This window comes from Prionailurus viverrinus, chromosome F2 (assembly GCF_022837055.1).
Source record: "Prionailurus viverrinus isolate Anna chromosome F2, UM_Priviv_1.0, whole genome shotgun sequence".
In the NCBI taxonomy this organism is placed as follows: domain Eukaryota; kingdom Metazoa; phylum Chordata; class Mammalia; order Carnivora; family Felidae; genus Prionailurus; species Prionailurus viverrinus.
The window spans coordinates 62,273,825-62,291,461 of NC_062578.1; the positions used below are offsets into that span (position 1 = coordinate 62,273,825).

General features: G+C 39.7%; 1 protein-coding gene across 1 annotated transcript in view; it reads right to left on the bottom strand.

Annotated features, from left to right (window-relative positions):
• Positions 1-17,637, bottom strand: part of EXT1 (exostosin glycosyltransferase 1) — a 288,070-nt gene that overhangs the window by 19,103 nt on the left and 251,330 nt on the right. Inside the window, exons 2-5 of the mRNA XM_047842343.1 lie at positions 17,009-17,102; positions 14,394-14,501; positions 9,439-9,558; positions 1,241-1,373 (exon numbers count right to left, since the gene is read on the bottom strand). Coding sequence (XP_047698299.1) covers positions 1,241-1,373; positions 9,439-9,558; positions 14,394-14,501; positions 17,009-17,102 — 455 coding nt within the window. The remainder of the gene's footprint in view (positions 1-1,240; positions 1,374-9,438; positions 9,559-14,393; positions 14,502-17,008; positions 17,103-17,637) is intronic.

Below are 17,637 nucleotides of genomic sequence, written 5' to 3' on the forward strand. Positions count from 1 at the left end.
TGTTAGAAAGAAGCTAACTTCCCCACTATCTAGATACACAATCAAAATTTTGCCAAGGAAGAATAAATATGATGGAGGGGTTCCTTTTTCACGGTGAGGACAAGTCACTGCTTTAACGTTTTCCTGTACTAGTTTGAGCAGCATCATGTACACACTTCTAATGTGCTTGCTCCACATGAAGATCTCACTAGCTCTACAAAAAATACATAGGGATTTTTAACAAATATGGCCTTATTCTAAAAATTACCAAATTCTAAATGTATTACCCAGTGTGGACCATACCCTGGTTTTACTACCAGTCCCCATAACATGTTTGGTTTGGATTAAAGGGTTCTTTGTCACTGGTTGATACTTTGGGCCAGGACTTTCGTTCAGTTTCTTTTTTATCAGTTTCAAATTAAACACCCACAACTCACGGGTGAGATCATTATGGGGAACATCTGCACAGGGCGGAAAATCTAGAGTCTTTTCCCCACAATATCTTGAAAGATGCTTTCCTGTCCCAGAGTTTCTCCAATTTGGAACTGTGAATGAGGGGAATGTCTAAGATGTTGTTAACACTAGTACAAAGTGGGGCTGCAAAAACGTAAACGTCTATGGCAGTAATAGCTGAGCTCTGTCTAGGACGCTGCCCATTCCCTTTTCCTCATTGGGATTAGATTAGAAGCTGCCAGAGAGCAGAGATTGTGTCTCATCTGATTTTTTTATTTCTACCACCTAGCATTGCATTAATGGAACATATAAGAGGAGCACAATAAATGTTAAATGGGTGAATAGGTTTGTCTCTTGTCATACATTATCAAATCTTTCTCCATTCCCTTTGTTAATTCCACTTTTCTTTGGTAGGAGAGAGATACGTTGAGATCGCAAACGAAGAAACAAAGAGTTAGGGAGCGCTCTTCTGGTTCCATTTCATATAAGAGGAGACGTAAAATTACAGCAAACCCTTCGTCATGTTCAAAATGATCCATCATTTGGGGAGCCCATGTCTCAAAAGGGAATGACTCCACTAAATGTGAAGTGCTGCTCAGACAAGAAAGGAGTTTTTTCATCTTGCAATGTTCTGCTAGATTTATAATTCTTGATCTCGACACGCCATGTATGACAGGGCCCTAGGAAGCAATGTCCCATGCAGGCTGGTAGGAAGACCCTGCTCTAGAACAGAAAAATCAAGGGACTTTAACCTGGACAACAGCTGGAGGGTAAACACAAGGTAGCACCCTGAAAGGAACTCACTTACCTAAATTAGCATAGTAGTAAGGAAAGTCTCCCAGATAAGATGAATACTGTGGTAATACGAACAGTCCTCCAGGATGTTTGTTCCATATTAAACTGTTACGTGATATGTGCTTGAATATTCTGTCCTGAATAATCTAGAAAATAAAAACACAGTGTGTGGTGAGGATGAAACCCTGATGGTATTTGATAAGGAGCGTGTTCAGTCCAAATTTGGGGAATGATGACCCTCTAAGTAGCGACTACCCCCAAATTCTTCACAGATAAAAGCGTCTGGGACACAAACAGAGTGACAAAGCAATGGAAGAGAGTGTGAGAGAGAAAGAGATGAATTATGGCTAATCAAATTTCCTAATTAAACTTCAGTTTAACCATAAATTCTACCTTGGATTTCTATAATAGTAAGTCCATTCTCATTTGAAAGCAGAGTGCATGGAACAGTTGCCTTGACGGTCGAGCCTCCAGCTGTGGTTCTAGATCCTTGCCAGGATGATCTATTCTCGGTCCACACACATATCCATGTGGAGACAGGGTGGGGAGGGTACAGAAGGCATGGCGCATTCTAGAAGCTGTTCAAGTTCTGATCTGTTCCTTTAATTTAGGAGGCAGATTTACCTGTCATATTTCATTTTCCTTCCAAAGTCAACTGTAGGACTTTGGCATACTGGTTAGCTGACGTTTTTTACATTTCACCTCAAAAAGCAGTGAGTTAACAATTGCTCCAAACATCCCACATAATAGGACAAGAATCATGGCATATAAAGACTAATAGCCATGCTAGTTCATTAGTTTCTTTGGACTTTGGGACCTCGCAGATCATTAAATTCTACATTTAGAGTCAAACATTCTCCCATCCTGAATCATTTGTCAGATGAACATGATTAGTCCACTTTACAGATTTCTCTCTGTGACTTTCAAACTCTTGTAATTATACCATCCACTCATTAAGATATGATTTGGCAAATAATTAACTTGATACAGGATCTCATGTTTGTAGCAATTTTTTTTGCACTTAAAAAAAAAAAAGAAAAAGCCTACCATGCCTCTCAAGAGATTTAAGACCTAAATCATTATTTTCCAGGTTCCCATTTAATGCAACGTGATTTTAAGTAAAGACCATTTTAACTGGAGCTTTATTATTTGTTAAGGTTATTAACACATTTGTCTCATCCCACATAGTGATAGATAAGTAATAAAGCAAGTTACATTTATTTTTGCAAACCTTATCATGTTTATATTTCTTAATGAGAGAGAAGAAAGGAAGCAAGGAGGTAATTTGAAAGAACTCAAATATCTTAGTTTAGTGATTTCTGTATTTTCTCTTACTCCCAGATCAAAACTGCTAATTTTATATGGCTGGTAATGGTTTCTAATTTGGTGGAGAGTTTAAGAAGCTAGCTAAAATATGAATGTTTACACTCTGTGGTACAACAGGGGTGTGTTAAAAATGCTGTTGTGTAGGCATTAATTATGAGAAACTTCTTATGGTTGTTAAAGGTTTTTATGTGGCTATCGATTTCACTTTCTATACCATTTATTCAAGTTTTATAATATTATTTATACCTTCCAAATCTACTGTCTATTTTCCCTTTTAGTTTTTCATTTAGATCCTCTTTTTTTGCTTTCCAAATTTATGTGGTCACTTAAATGAATTTGGACATCAAGACACAGAATAAATTGAAAGTAGACAGCATCATAAATCCGACATATATACGAATGACATGGAGCTCAGGATGCCACAAAGTGGTTCACCATTCACTTCGAGTCTCGGGGCAGTATGCTTCTCATTGTCATACTCCTTCTGGTTCAGTATCACAATATTGTTATCATTTCAAATTCAAGGATACAACAAGTTATAGCAATCTTCTGAGATACCAGTAGGCATGTTATACTCTCTTCAAATGTATCTTGATAGGAAGATACTGGTAAAGTTATAAGAGCAACAGGAAATGTTTAATTTAACCTGGGTCAAGCAACTTGCCATCTTTATGTCTCACTTTTCTCATTTGTAGTAAAATAAAATATGTAAATTCTAACAACCTCTCAGATTTTGTTAGGAAGAGCTGCCCAAGTTTTTATACTTAAGACTTGACTTTTTTGCCTTAAAAAAAGTCTCATTCCTGAATCCATTTTCTAGGCATAGATTTTTCCATTTGTACATAGTTTTAATATCACAGATATTAGATATTATAGGTGTCTTTCCATATGGTTAATAGTATTCATGGGCTATGTATCCTAAAGGACCAACAATAGTGTAATTTTTTCCATGCAGAGCAATGAATATATTTACGAGTTAAAAATTTCCACATCTAGAATTGATTCATTTTTTAAATGTTTATTTATTTTTGAGAGAGAGAGAGGGGCAGAGAGAGGAGGGGACAGAGAATCCCAAGCAGGCTCTGAGCAGAGCCCAATGTGGGGCTCAAACCCACAGGCCGTGAGATCATGACCTAAGCCAAAATAAAGAGTTGGACTCAACCAACTGAGCCACTCAGGTGCCCCTAAAATTGATTCTTTAGAAGTTTGTCAAAGGGTATAAACACTGTTAAAACAGTTCATATGTACTGACAAATGTTTTCTAAAAGGTTTGTATCAACTTGCCTTCTCAAAAGTCTGAACAAGTATGGATCTCATCTCACCAAACAGAAAAGTCATTCTGTCCCTCTCCTAATGGCCAATTCTCCCTATTGCTACACTGGACAGCTCCTGGGGTCCTTTCAGGGGTCTAGAGCTCAATCTTTATCATTGTGGAAGAAGACACGACATTTAGAAGTTGGGCATTTCTTTGGCTATAAGGAAAATCAACACAAACATACACATAGATACATATACACTCAGAATACAAAAGTTCTTCATTATAGACCCAAATGGTACCCTCGATAAGGATAATATTTCTCATTAATGGGAATTCAAAGGGAAGAATGGCAGGCTCCTTATTTTTCTTTTTTTATGTGCCATCTGTCTTCTAAATAATGGACTACTGGTTACAGGTTACAGTCATTCTGTGTGGCCCTGACTTGGTCTTTTGATCAATGCAATATTGCCTCTCACACACAGTGCCACCATATGCCACCTTACTCTGAGCCAAAGCATTCTATTTCCATTATTTCATTGATTTTAATATTTCACTGTACAACAGCATCAGCAATACCACGGTTTGAATGTGCATTGTTAGGTAACTGAAGACAAAAAATTCATAAAACTCCATTAAAAATGTGCTTTCCAAACTACCATTAGCTCTATTCATATATTATTACGATCTAGTGCACTTTTCTTTCACTCACCTTGATTCTGCCTGAGCTCGTATGGTTTAATCATTAGTGCCAGGTCACTGCTGTGCAATATTCTGACAAATAATGGAATCCATGAAGGAGCACTGTCTTTGCAATATTTGATCATTGTCCCATCATCACTTCTCAACTTGCATACACACACAAAAACTGAGCTCCAAAGAGCCCAGTTCTATTAAATAGCTCCTTAATTCCAAGATGCAGAATGAGGAAGGTTCTATCAGACTGGAAATGCTAGCCAACTCCCAAGCATGACAGAGTGCAGTGCAGCGGAATGCACTAACAACTTGACCCTGGCATTGGAGAGAAGACGTCCTGTTTTCAATTGTGTCTAAGCATTACCTACAACACTAAGGCTCATAATCTTCAAAGACTGAGTAATCCCCTTCCATGGCCTCATGTATAGCAAGCAAGGAAGACCCAAAGTTTTAGAGTCTGAGTGTAGAACATCCTGAAAACAAAGGATCCTCAAATCTATGTTGTCTAAGGGCAATTTTGAATTATCCTCATAACTTAGTAGCTCTAGTACAGACTGACTTATATCATCTAAGTTCTAAGCCGAGGAGATATTTTTGATATGTGATACTTAGGTTGTTCTCATAAACATGTTGGCTTTATTTGTGTATGAGGATGGCATTTCTTGCTATTTTCTCTGCTTTTCTAGTTACATTGAATTCTTGGGTAATCTGATTCTGAATTAAAAAGGGAAATTGGATGGTATCTTTCATGCAATTCGGTTGAGAGGTCAAACTGTTACAATCCAATCTTGGAACTATATACGGAGATTTGACAGTTGCTATAAATTTGAATGAAGTATATGGTTCATAGTGTTTTCAAAACAACTGTGTCGCTAAAGAACTGCATGGCTTAAATCCAAGGGGAAGAAGGCCTTTCCAGCAGAGATGACAACAGCTTGACTTAAGATTCTACTCTGATGAATATAACACATCCAACTGTTCTCTCGGGATAACTGCACACTGCTAACTGAATAGGCAAGAGACAGGCTGTATGCAGAATACTCAAAAGAAGTGTAATTAATGAGATACCATCTTTCATCTGGCAAATCTGCAAAGTTGTGTATGTGTGTGTTTTAATTATGATCCTTAAGGCTCACAAGAGCATAGCTAGAGAAGGTGTCCCCCCAGATGGCTTATGAGAGTCCAGACTGATGCATCCTTCTGGAAGGGTAATTTGGCAATGCTTATCATGAACCTAGACTCTGGCTCAGCAACAATCCCACGTTAAGGACTCTAGCCTAAAGAAATAGAGTTGTAGCCTAAGATACATGTAGAAACTCATTGCTTGGAAAAGATATCTAGATCTAGATCTATACAAAATAAATAACTAGAAACAACATTAACAGTCAACAATAGTAGGTTAGGTAAACAAACAGAGGTCCGCCAAAGGATGACATACAGAGCAGGAAAATGAAAACAAGTGGCCTCGGTATTTTAGAGTGAACAACTAATAGAGCAAAATCAACAGGCCAGAAACAGGGCGCCTGGGTGGCTCAGTTAGTTAAGCATCCGACTCTTGGTTTTGGCTCACATGATCATCTCATGGTTCACGGGATTAAGCCCATCTCTGTGTTGATTATGTGGAGTCTGCTTGAGATTCTCTCTCCTTCTGCCTCTCCTGTTCTCTCTCTCTCCCAAAATAAATAAACATTAAAAAAAAACCCACAAAAGGCCAGAAACAGACTCAAAGATGCATAAATGTGGCATGTGACAATATTGAGGAAAGAAAACAATATGTTGGGACAAACTACACAATAATCTGTCAAAAAAGAAAAAAGATTTTTCAACATGGATCCTATATATGATCATATATATAAAAGTAAATAGGATTAAACAGCTAAATGTAAAAAGTTAACCATGAAAGTACTAGAAAAATATAAGGGAGTGTGTGTATAAATTAAATTATTGGTCAAAAGATCTTTTCTAAACAGTAGTAGCAAATGAAAACGCCACAGATGAAAAGATTGCCTCATAATAGAAAGGGATACTACAAGTTGGGGGAAATATTTGCAACAAGAGAGTCAGAGGGTTAATATTTTTAGTAGAATAAGCTCTTAAAAATTAGTGAGAAAAAGTGGGACAAAGTTGTGGCCATTTCTATTTCTTTGTGAGTTGCCTAAGAAATATGAAAAATATTCATTCTTACTAATAGCCTAAGAAATAAAAATTAAATAATAATGATTTATCATTTTGAAAGATATAATGTCCAATATTGGTGAAAGTGACAATTACCCAAAATAATAAAAACAGGTCCTCTCATATAAGCTGGAGGGAATATAAATTAGTTCCATTCTATTGCAGGGAAATTGACAACTTATTAGAAATCTTAGCATTTGTCACATTCTTTGAACCAGGACTTTGAATTCAAGGAATTAATCCTCAGGAAGTCATTTTGAACCTGCACAACAATTTGGTGCTGAGACTATTTGCCTCAACAATGCATATAAATATTTAAAAGCAGAAACCACTGTAATGTCTTCAAATTGAGGATAATTAAAGAAATTAAGTGATATTATGAATGGAATATTATATGGTCACTAAAATCAGTATAGAAACATCTAACATGACAAAATGTTAACGGCATATTATTAAAAGCAGAAAAAACATTATAAACAAGTTTATATTATATGTATAATCTAAATAAATTATAATCTAAATAAATTATATATATAAGTTATATATATATGATTATATATTATATATATACATGATATATATATATATATATATATATATATATATATATATATATACTGTGAAATCTTGGTTTGCGAGCATAATTCATTCTGGAAATATGCTTGTAATCCAAAACACTTGTATATCAAAGTGAATTTCAAGAACCATTGGCTCAGCTGTGATGATGTGACATTTGGCATCACGTACTAATATTGCAAGACATCACCCATTCATCACGTTAAAGTTTAGTAGAAATGTTTGCACGTCTTGCGGAACACTCACAGAACAAGTTACCTGCAATCCAAGGTACATATGGGCTCCATGCAGGCTCCATGCTCAATGTGAGGCTTGAACTCACATTGAACAACCCTGAGATTAAGAGTCACGTGCTCAGGAGCCTGGGTAGCTTAGTCAGTTAAGTGTCCAACTCTTCATTTCAGCTCAGGTCATGATCTCATGGTTCGTGAGTTCAAGCCCCATGTCAGGTTCTGCACTGACGGTGTGGAGCCAGCCTGCTTGGGACTCTCTCTCTTCCTGTCTCTCTCTGCCCCTCCTCTGGTTGTTCTCTCTCTCTCTCTCTCTCAAAAATAAATAAATTTACCTTTGAAAAAAAAAAGAGTTGCAAGTTCTACCAACCCAGATAGCCAGACACCCCCAAAAGACTATTCTTTAAATTAAAAAATGCAACATATGTATAAATTCACATAGAAAAAGCCAATATATATGTGTTTGTGCATACCTATACATAAATAGTGATTTTGTATGGGGAGATGATTTTATTTGTATGCTTTAAGTATTTTCCATTATACATGTACTTGTTTAAATAAAAAGCACTCATTCCACAAAGAAAAAGAATTGACATTCAACTTTCCTTAAGAAGGGCCCAGGAAGGGTCTTGGATGGAAGATAGGATAGAAAAGTAAGATCTATTATATATTCAAATCTGCTGCTATGAACAGAAGAGAAAATGCAATCAATGTTAAGGAATAAGAGCTTTGCTTGCAATAAGGAAGCCCTTGGAAGCCATTCTGACCTTGTCCCCTTCATGGACTGGGCCTGGGTCCTAAATAGCCCTTTTCACCTAGGTCCAGGATGAAAAAAAAATGTGCACCATTCATGAGAAGACTCTGACCAGAGCAGGGGCCCAGGCTAGGCTCGGGGCAAGTAAACACCTCACTGTGCTCATGGCATGACCAGCACAGGCTGTGATACCCAGGATGGCAGGAGAACAGTGTTGTGGACAGGACAGGGTGATTTTCAATTTTCCTTGGTACTACTGAGACTTCTCAGTGTATGCTACAAATCCCATTAACTTCTGGAGCAGTAAACACTTTTCCAAAGTAAATACTCCAAAGTGAGGCCACAAATGCCCCCGTTGCATTATGCGAACACCTCAGAATCACCTCAATGCTGTGCCTCACGAGAGGACCTCTGCTCTCCTTCCTGCAAGCCTGTAATTCATGAGTGTGCAGTTTCCTAAATCTTTTCTTAGCTTTTTGTGCTAGTGTGGTGTAGCCTCGGGCCATCACTATCTGTTCTACTTCCAAAGGTTTTAATCATCTCCATGCTTCCCTCTCCTTTTTCCCTCCTGCCTTAATAAAAAGCAACTTACAAGGGGCACCCATATGCCTAGAAGATTTTCTGCATTCATAAAGTTTAACACTTTCTGCACCAGAGAGGTGCAATCCTGATTTTCTTCTCGACACATCCTGATGCTGGTTTCTTCTCGACAACACTGATGCTGGTTGGGTTGCGCAGGTGGGGTTGAAAATTACTTTTGTTGTACCCCAATGCCATTGGTGTCCAATAAACTGCTTATATTTTTAGAATGGTAGAACATATTCCCCTACTTGGTCATTATTGGTTTTCTAAATGAGGTCCAGAAATATGTCTTCAAAGGATGTCACTGAGTGTGAAGGACAGGAGGGTAGTCATTAACCACATACTGCTGAAATGATGTAAGACTGAGCCAATCTCTGTGTCAAGGAGTGGAATTTCTCCTCATGTCAGTTTTCTCCTATGGAGCTTTGTTAGGAATGGAGGGATTTGCTTGGGCTTGGCAGGGCAGGTAAAAGAGGGTTAACTGACATATCCAAGTACATAAAATTCAGTTTTGTCGCATTTGACTCAATTACACCTCACCAATGACAGACAAGAAAGCCAACAGAAGTGTATAAAGGACCATTATTCAAGACAAAGAGCTAAGTGGTCTCACTTACCTCTAGTGTAGTTAATACAATCTTCTCAACTGAAGAAAAATAAGCCTCCCACAAGAATTGTGTCTGCTGTCTAAGTGCTAGGATTTTATCCTGATGAATAGACCTGATTGTAGAAGGAATCTGTAACACAAGGTGAACACATAATAACTAGAACTGTAAAACAATGAGATACCATTTGATCAAAATAACCCACCTGGGTTAGGCTTTTATACTTCGTAGCATTCAGGTTCTACTGTACAGATCTCCCCAAAATCACCAATCCTTAAACTGAAATGCCCTTAAGAAGGTGTCAGGTACAGACAAACAATACTTACTGGGGCTCAGCTTTAACCACCTTTAATGCATGGAAGTTAAAGTTACCTCTAAGATTTGGTAGCAGCTTATCAGTTGTTCAGGGTTCCACAAATCCTCAGTCCTGCACACAACCACATTCTATAGAGAAAGAAGCTATCAGCTTTGGGGAAAGGCTGGAAGATATCATCCTCCAAACACTTCCAAGACATGCCATGCCAGGGACGACAAATGATCTACAAAAGGGCTTTTAAGGGAATGTCTCTGAGTCTCTCCATTTAATCTGCAGCTGGACAGTCATTTCTATATGCACACACCTGCTACCTCACCCTGAGAGCTCTTCTGCTCCCCGACCTCTCTTCCTGCCTCTAGCACTTACCCCAATGATCTGCCAAACATCATCCATGTTCAGCCATCACTGTTCTCTACCAGGCTACATGATTTTAAAGGAGAAATCTATGTCCTGTCCATCATGCTACACATTTTAAGGCTAGAAGAGTGATTTATATTCAAGAAATAAGAGTTAAACTGAACATGGCCATCTGAAGCCACCATAGGGATATCATTATTTTTTACCAGCAATATAGCTTAATGATTAAGCACAGGGACACCAGAAGTTAGACCAAAGTGGGATTCTTGGCTCTAACATTTACCAGCTGTGTTTTCTTGGACAAGTTACTTGATCTCTCAAAGATTCCATTTCCTCATTTATAACATGGGGATACTGTACGAACATAACAAAGTTGTAATGGAGATTATCTAAGTGCTTTGCACAGTGCCTAGAACATGGGAAGCTTAATTAACATAGCAAATTATTACTACCACTATTATTATTATTATTATTATTATTATTATTATTATTATCATTTACATAAGGGTCAAAGTTGGATCAGTTGCTGCCTAATGTCTGCATGTGAACTTGCTTGGATCTGGAGCTCTGTCTGACATGTACTTCCTGGGTTTCTGGTGAGTTTGCTGGGCTTGCTCCCTGTCTTCACCTATAGTTCAAGGTCTATTTCATTTATGGAGTCTATACTGTTAGAGGAGAGTCCTTGTGATTAGCAACTGCTCTCTTGTGCTCACCTCTTTCTGCATGCCTGCTTTGCTAATGTGTAACTAATCAGACAGATGTGGGGGCCTGGGCTGAAGTAGGGATGCTCTGTTAGCTGCTTTAATAAGAAAGTTACTCACGGCATTGTGACCAAGCCTGTATCTGAATTTCCACTAGGGGAGAAGGAGGTGGTAGCACATTTTTTGACTTAAGACTATTCTTCGAAGGAGCAATGAAACCGCCTCACAATAAGAACACAAGGACAAGCTCACTTGCTTTGGCAATATCCTAAAGCAGATACCAAATCTGTGCCCCAAAGTGTGTATCTGGATGCCCACCACTGAAGAAGCATAGAGGCAACAGGTAAAGGAAAAGCAATGGCAGGCAAACATTAGCCCGGAATCAGAGCTCAAGGTCAAATGGAAGTAAAACACCCTTGGAGAAGGTAGAAAAACCATCCATATTGTGGATCCTTGCTACGTCAAAGACTATTTTTATTTACTGTGAAAATTACCAAGATTGCCAAAAAAGACTAGGAAAAAGCTACCATGACCAATTTCATGATCAGGTTCTCTTCTAAATGCCAATGGTATTTTCTAAGAGTCCTATAGGTAGACTTCACTGTTTTGTCATGATCACAGGAAACCAGTCCATTAGAAAATGCCAAAAGCTACTGCCACTGTGTAGTCTCCAGAAAACTAAGTGGGCTGAAGTTATGAAAGAAGAGAGGGAATATCATACATTAACCTACCAGTACATTCCCCTCTTTTATAGAAGCCACAACTTGATGTTGGGACATCAAATAAAATACATGCTACCTGTTTGTACGTATAATATAAGTGACAGCCCTTTGCAAAGTGCTCTGGAAGAGAATTCCAAGTGACTGAAAAGACAAGAGTTCCAAGTTTTAATGGCATTTGGCTATTGGTTATTAATCTGCTTGTCCTGAGAGACAGGTATATGCGAGAGTGATAAATTAATTCCAATTTGGCCGGATTGTTCAGTGTGGCAGAACTCAATGAAGTCTTAATAAAAGGTCACGTATGGCAACAAAACTAATGGAATCTACCAAAATAGATATAGGAAAGCAACATTCAGCTCTCCTGGTGACATAATGACAAGAATATATTCAAATAAAAACATCCGAGCTGTTCTAAAACAAGAACCGAAAAATTGTAACATAACAACAACATTTCCCAGAGCAGACATTTGGGCTCGGTGCCAGCCCTTTACAACCATTGTCAACGACAGTGCAGTCACTGTTCAATATGGAGGCAGCTGTGCAAAGACAGAATGCATACGAGATGGGAGAACGAGAGCAAGTTTGGGTGGGTGCAGGATCGAAAACAAAATCTTCAGAGTCAAGCCAAAAACTGCTGCGGAAGGTGAAATACATATCACCTTTGGTGAAACATTAGAAGCTGGACAACCGCACTCAAGTATCCCGGAATGCCCTCCTGTCCAAGACAAACTCCCAAGTTATTCACATCAAATTCACAGGAGCATTGGTAAACAATGGGAGATATTAGGGCTGATGTTTTTTATTCCTTTAGTTCCCAAACTTCCTGTAATGATCATGTATTATTTAAAAAAAAAATCATAAAAAGGAGGAAAGAGGCAACGTGGAAAGGACCCACACAGATCAGTTTTGTCTGGCCTTTCATGAGTCAATGTTTTCAGCATATGCCATTCTGCCTGGGGAGGATTTTGCTAGGTGACATATTCTTCTTTTGTGTTGGAGATCCCAGGGGCCATAGAGTGATCTACCTGAGTACCAGAGAGAAGCCATGTTTTGGGAGCTGTATTCAGCTTGGCTTGCCTAATCCATAGCGCTCTTGATTACAGGTACGTCACCTGTTACTTTAGGAAGACTACTGTGTTACTTCACCAGCCAGCTAGCAGACTGGCCAGCAGCACAAGCAGAAGCAACAAGAGAGTTAGAAACTCAATTTTCTTTTTTTGTTTTTTAATGTTTCTTTATTTTGAGAGAGAAATAGAGAGCAAGAGGGGGAGGGGCAGAGAGAGAGGGAGACAAAATCCCAAGCACATCCCTGATGTGGGGCTTGAACCCACAAACCATGAGATCATGACCTGAGCAGAGATCAAGAGTCAGACGCTTAACTGACTGAGCCACCCAGGCACCCCAGAAACTCAATTTTCCCAATAATTTTTTTTTTAAAGCTAGGACATTAAAAAAACCATTCTACCGTATTGTTGTAGTTCAAGATAGAGTATATACTGCCATCAAAGGAAAACATTAAAATATTCTATAATTTTAGAGAAAGGAGTATGACAAATTATGTGGAACCTACAATATTATTACATGAAAGGGCTTTAGAAATCCTCAGTGACTGACAATTACTGCCCTTGGATTTCTCTGTATCATATTCCTCTCCCCAGGCAGCTCCTGAGAAGTTCAAACTTTTATTAGGTATCCTTGTAGAAGACTGGTTGACCATATATGAGTGGATTTATTTCTAGGCATTCTATTTTGTGCATTTGGTCTGTATCTCTCTCTATATGCCAGTACAATATCATTTTGATCACTGTAGCTTTATAATGTATTCTGAAATCAGGAATTATGATGCTTCCAGCTTTGTCCTTTCTCAAGACTGATTTGGTTATTTGAGGTCTTTTGTGGTTCCATATGAATTTTAAAATTAGTTTTCTACTTCTGTAAAAAAATGCCATTGGGATTTGGATAGGGACTGCATTGAATCTGTAGATCAATTTAGGTAAGATGACCATTTTAATAATATTAAATCTGATTTCTGCAATACAGGAGAACATGGATGAACCTGGAGGATATTAGGCCAAGGGACGTAAACCAGTCACAGAAAAGACAAATGCTGTATGATTCTACTTACCTGAAGTCTCTATAACAGCCAAATTCATAGAACTAAAGAGCAGAATGCTAGTTGCCAGGGTTGGGGGTGAGGAAGAAATGGGGAGTTACTAATCAGTGGGCATAAAGTTTCAGTTAAGCGAAATGAATAAGCTCAAGAAATATGTAGTACAAAATAAAATAAAATAAAATAAAATAAAATAAAATAAAATAAAATAAAAAATAGAGATCCAAATGGCAAAAAAATACATTTAAAAAACCAATTTTATCAGAGGCCGCTCTTTTAAATATACATGTTAAAGATTAACACTGCTCAGGCTCCCAGACCAGATCATTTGAGCAATGATAACACTAATTATACGAATCAACCCTAGAGACCTCCCTCTTTCTGAAAATTAATCTGAAGGCAATTACAGAAACAAGGGAAAGGAATATGGAGTGGCAGGATGGTACAAAAGCTCTCTTGTATCATTTCTAAAACTCCTGGATAGGGAAGAGGATGGGTGTACACCTCTTCTTCCTTTCAAGTTCATGCCCTTCACCTGCCACTTCTCCTTTTCCAAATATATTCCCTAGACCTGGGTGGATTTTGTGTTGGAAAGTGAACAATGTCATATTAAATGACTTCATATTCGCCACGACACAGGCAATTTTCTCCTGATAAAATTTCTTTTATAGAGCTGACCTTTTGGATTCATCTTCTTTGAAAGTTTGGACGGCGGCAGCAATAATACACTCATCTGCTGAAGGCTGGAGCCCCTTCCTTACCTGTAATAACAATCTCTCATCGCCTATGACGGCAGCTTGGTTCCAATTAATCACTTCAGAGAATGGCAACTCCCATCCATTGCTGAGCATCACAGGGACACAGGCAGCCTGGGTGAGGAAGGGGGCATTCATGAGTGTGAAGGAAGCAGCAGGGGGACATTCCAATCAGAGGTGACATCAGTGCAAATTCAATTACTGGCATTTCTTGCTTGGATCATTGCGTGGATCCTGGACTGCTTAGTCCAGAAGAAAAGTAAACTTACGGGGGTGCCTGGGTGGCTTAGCTGGTTAAACTTCTGACTCTTGATTTTGGCTCAGGTCATGATCTCACAGTTTGTGAGTTTGAGCCCCATGTCAGGCTCTGTGCTGAGGGTGCAGAACCTGCTAGGGATGCTGTCTCTGTCTGTCTCTCTCTCTCTCTGCCCCTCACCTGCTCATGTTCTCTCTCTCTCTCTCTCTCTCTCTCTCTCTCTCTCTCTCTCTCTCTAAAATAAAGAAAGTTAAAAAACCAAAAAGGAAAAGTAAGCTTATATGAGTTATCAAGTCATGTGAAGGCTGTACATATCCAGCCAAGATTTTAATGTTTGCAAGTCTTGCCCTCAAATGCTAAAACCCCATTTCTATTCTAGTACATGGTTTGGCTGACCTTACCTCCATGGAGACGGCTGGCCTTGTTTGAGAAGTTTTATTGATGTAACAAAATCGTGCACCAACAATATCCTAGCATAAAACCAACCTTGAATATAAACAGTTTTGTCAATGTAACTGCCACAAGTCTGCTTGTGAAGTGGTTTATCCCACTGTCAAGTGCAACAAAGAGCAAAATGGGGCTTGGCATTCCTAATGAAGCTTTTTGTGGACTTAACTATTACAGGGTGTTCACCTTTCCCTTGCTGTGCAAACATCTGAGCCAGAACCTTGTTCCGTGTCACTGTGGAGGGATCCAAACCACTGTCGTAACAATGTACTGTCTGCACAGTGATCTGACAGCCAAGAAATGCCAGGCTAAGGACACGGGTCTGGTTCCAAAGCAGAGAACAATTTGCTTCGTGCCACATCCGAACGAGGCTACCAGAACATTAGTGACCGTATGCTTCACGGAACACAGAGCGCACTGGAAAGGACCTTAAAGAAAAGGAAGCTCTTCTGTTGAAGGACATGACAGAATGGCAAACGTTACGGAGTACTGTGCAAAAAACATAGATTCTGGCAAGGTGCAGAACATAGAGGGGGAAGAACAGAGAGGCCAAGAGGTAAGGAGAATCTTAGCTGGGAGCACGCTTTCTCGAGATCCAGGAGGGCTGGTTGCAACTCTCAGGTGGTTAATGTCGGACAAGTGTCTCATCAGGTGAGGCATTTCTGCAGAGTGAGGTTAATGAGCAGAACCTCACACAGGCCCCGGAGCTGCAGAGCCTCAGAATAGCTGGGCCAAGTGAATAGCGTGACCCATTGTGCATCACTCTTGGAATTTAGAGGCACCAAGAGATGACTGAGGAGGATGGGCAGAAAAGACAATTTGCTTTTTTTTTTAATTAAAAAAAATTTTTTTGGGGCGCCTGGGTGGCACAGTCGGTTAAGCGTCCGACTTCAGCCAGGTCACGATCTCGTGGTCCGTGAGTTCGAGCCCCGCATCAGGCTCTGGGCTGATGGCTCGGAGCCTGGAGCCTGCTTCCGATTCTGTGTCTCCCTCTCTCTCTGCCCCTCCCCCGTTCATGCTCTGTCTCTCTCTGTCCCAAAAATAAATAAATGTTGAAAAAAAAAATTTAAAAAAAAAAAAAATTTTTTTAAACATTTATTTTCAAGAGACAGAGATTGAGTATGAGTGGGGGAGGTGCAGAGAGAGAAGAGAGAAGGAGACACAGAATCCAAAGCAGGCTCCAGGCTCTGAGCTGTCAGCAGAAAGCCTAACATGGGGAGCGAACCCATGAACTATGAGATCATAACCTGAGCCGAAGTTGGACACTCAACTGATTGAGCCACCCAGGTGCCCCAAGACCATTTATTTTTTGGAAGTACCACCAATAAGCCATTTTCTTTCTTTTTTTCTTTTTTGTTTTGTTTTGTTTTCTTTTCTTTTTTCTTTCCTTTTCTTTTTAATGCTTACTTTTGAGTGGGGGGAGGGGCAGAGAGAGGGAGACAGAGGATCTGAAGCAGGTTCTGCACTGACAGCAGAGAGCCGATGTGGGGCTCGATCTCACAAACTTCGAGATCATGACCTGAGCCGAAGCCGGATGCTTAACCAACTGAGCCACCCAGGTGCCCCCAATAAGTCATTTTCTTAAGCCAGTGCTCTTGAGACCGGCTTCCAGGAGCAGAATAGTGTCTGCAAGGCTGCTGTTGGGCAGTCAGATCCACCCTCTGTCGGCAAACATGTCTCTGAACACCTCCTCCCTGGTAGTGAAACCGTTTAATCTTCTCAGGTCCAAAGACAAGGAGTGAATCCTCTTTCCGCCCCCTCTCTTATAAAAAATGTCACAGACTTTCTTGGGGAAACAGATTCCAGGTGTTCAAGGCAAACTATGCATTCTGCTTAGATCCCCGCAGAAGGGTTAAGGTTAAACCCACCCTGACTTCAGTCCTCAGCCCTATTCTGGGGAGGTCTCAGGGTCTCTTACCTGCAGAGCCTCCAGGAACCTGAAGGACCCAAGCCTGCGACCACGAGGAACCAGACAGAAAGTGGCATTGTGCAGCATTTCCCGATAATCATACCTAGAAGGAGAGGAGGAACAATCAGGAGCAATCAGCAGACGAAGACCCGTGAGGAGTGGTGGGGTGTGGGGAGGGGTCAGTGAACATCTTCGGGTGTATACATAACATAGAATTACCCAGAGCAGCTCAGGAGACACACTGGGCAGGCAGTTCTCACTTCCCCTTTGGGGAGTGGGGGGTGTTGCATGAACAACAAATGTGAACTTTCACGAGGGGCAAAGTAGTTAGGGTGTTTTGCAAGCAGTACATGAAAGGCAAGTCTGATGTTCCCAGTAACAATTTGGCTTGCCCACAGTTTGCTTCCAAAAATCAGATTTTTTGTGTCTTGATGAAATGTCTTGTCCCCATGAGCTTAAAAGCGAAAGATCACAACGAGTAGTTCTTGTTTAATGCCATGTCATTCAGCAAAACTAGACTGTTCTTGTTCCCCACCCCACAAAACCATGCTGTTAAAACCTACCCAGGAAACCTCCATTACAAGCACAGAACATTTACTTTCTCCTTCAAGCTGGAGTTTCTACGTTTAACCAAGAAT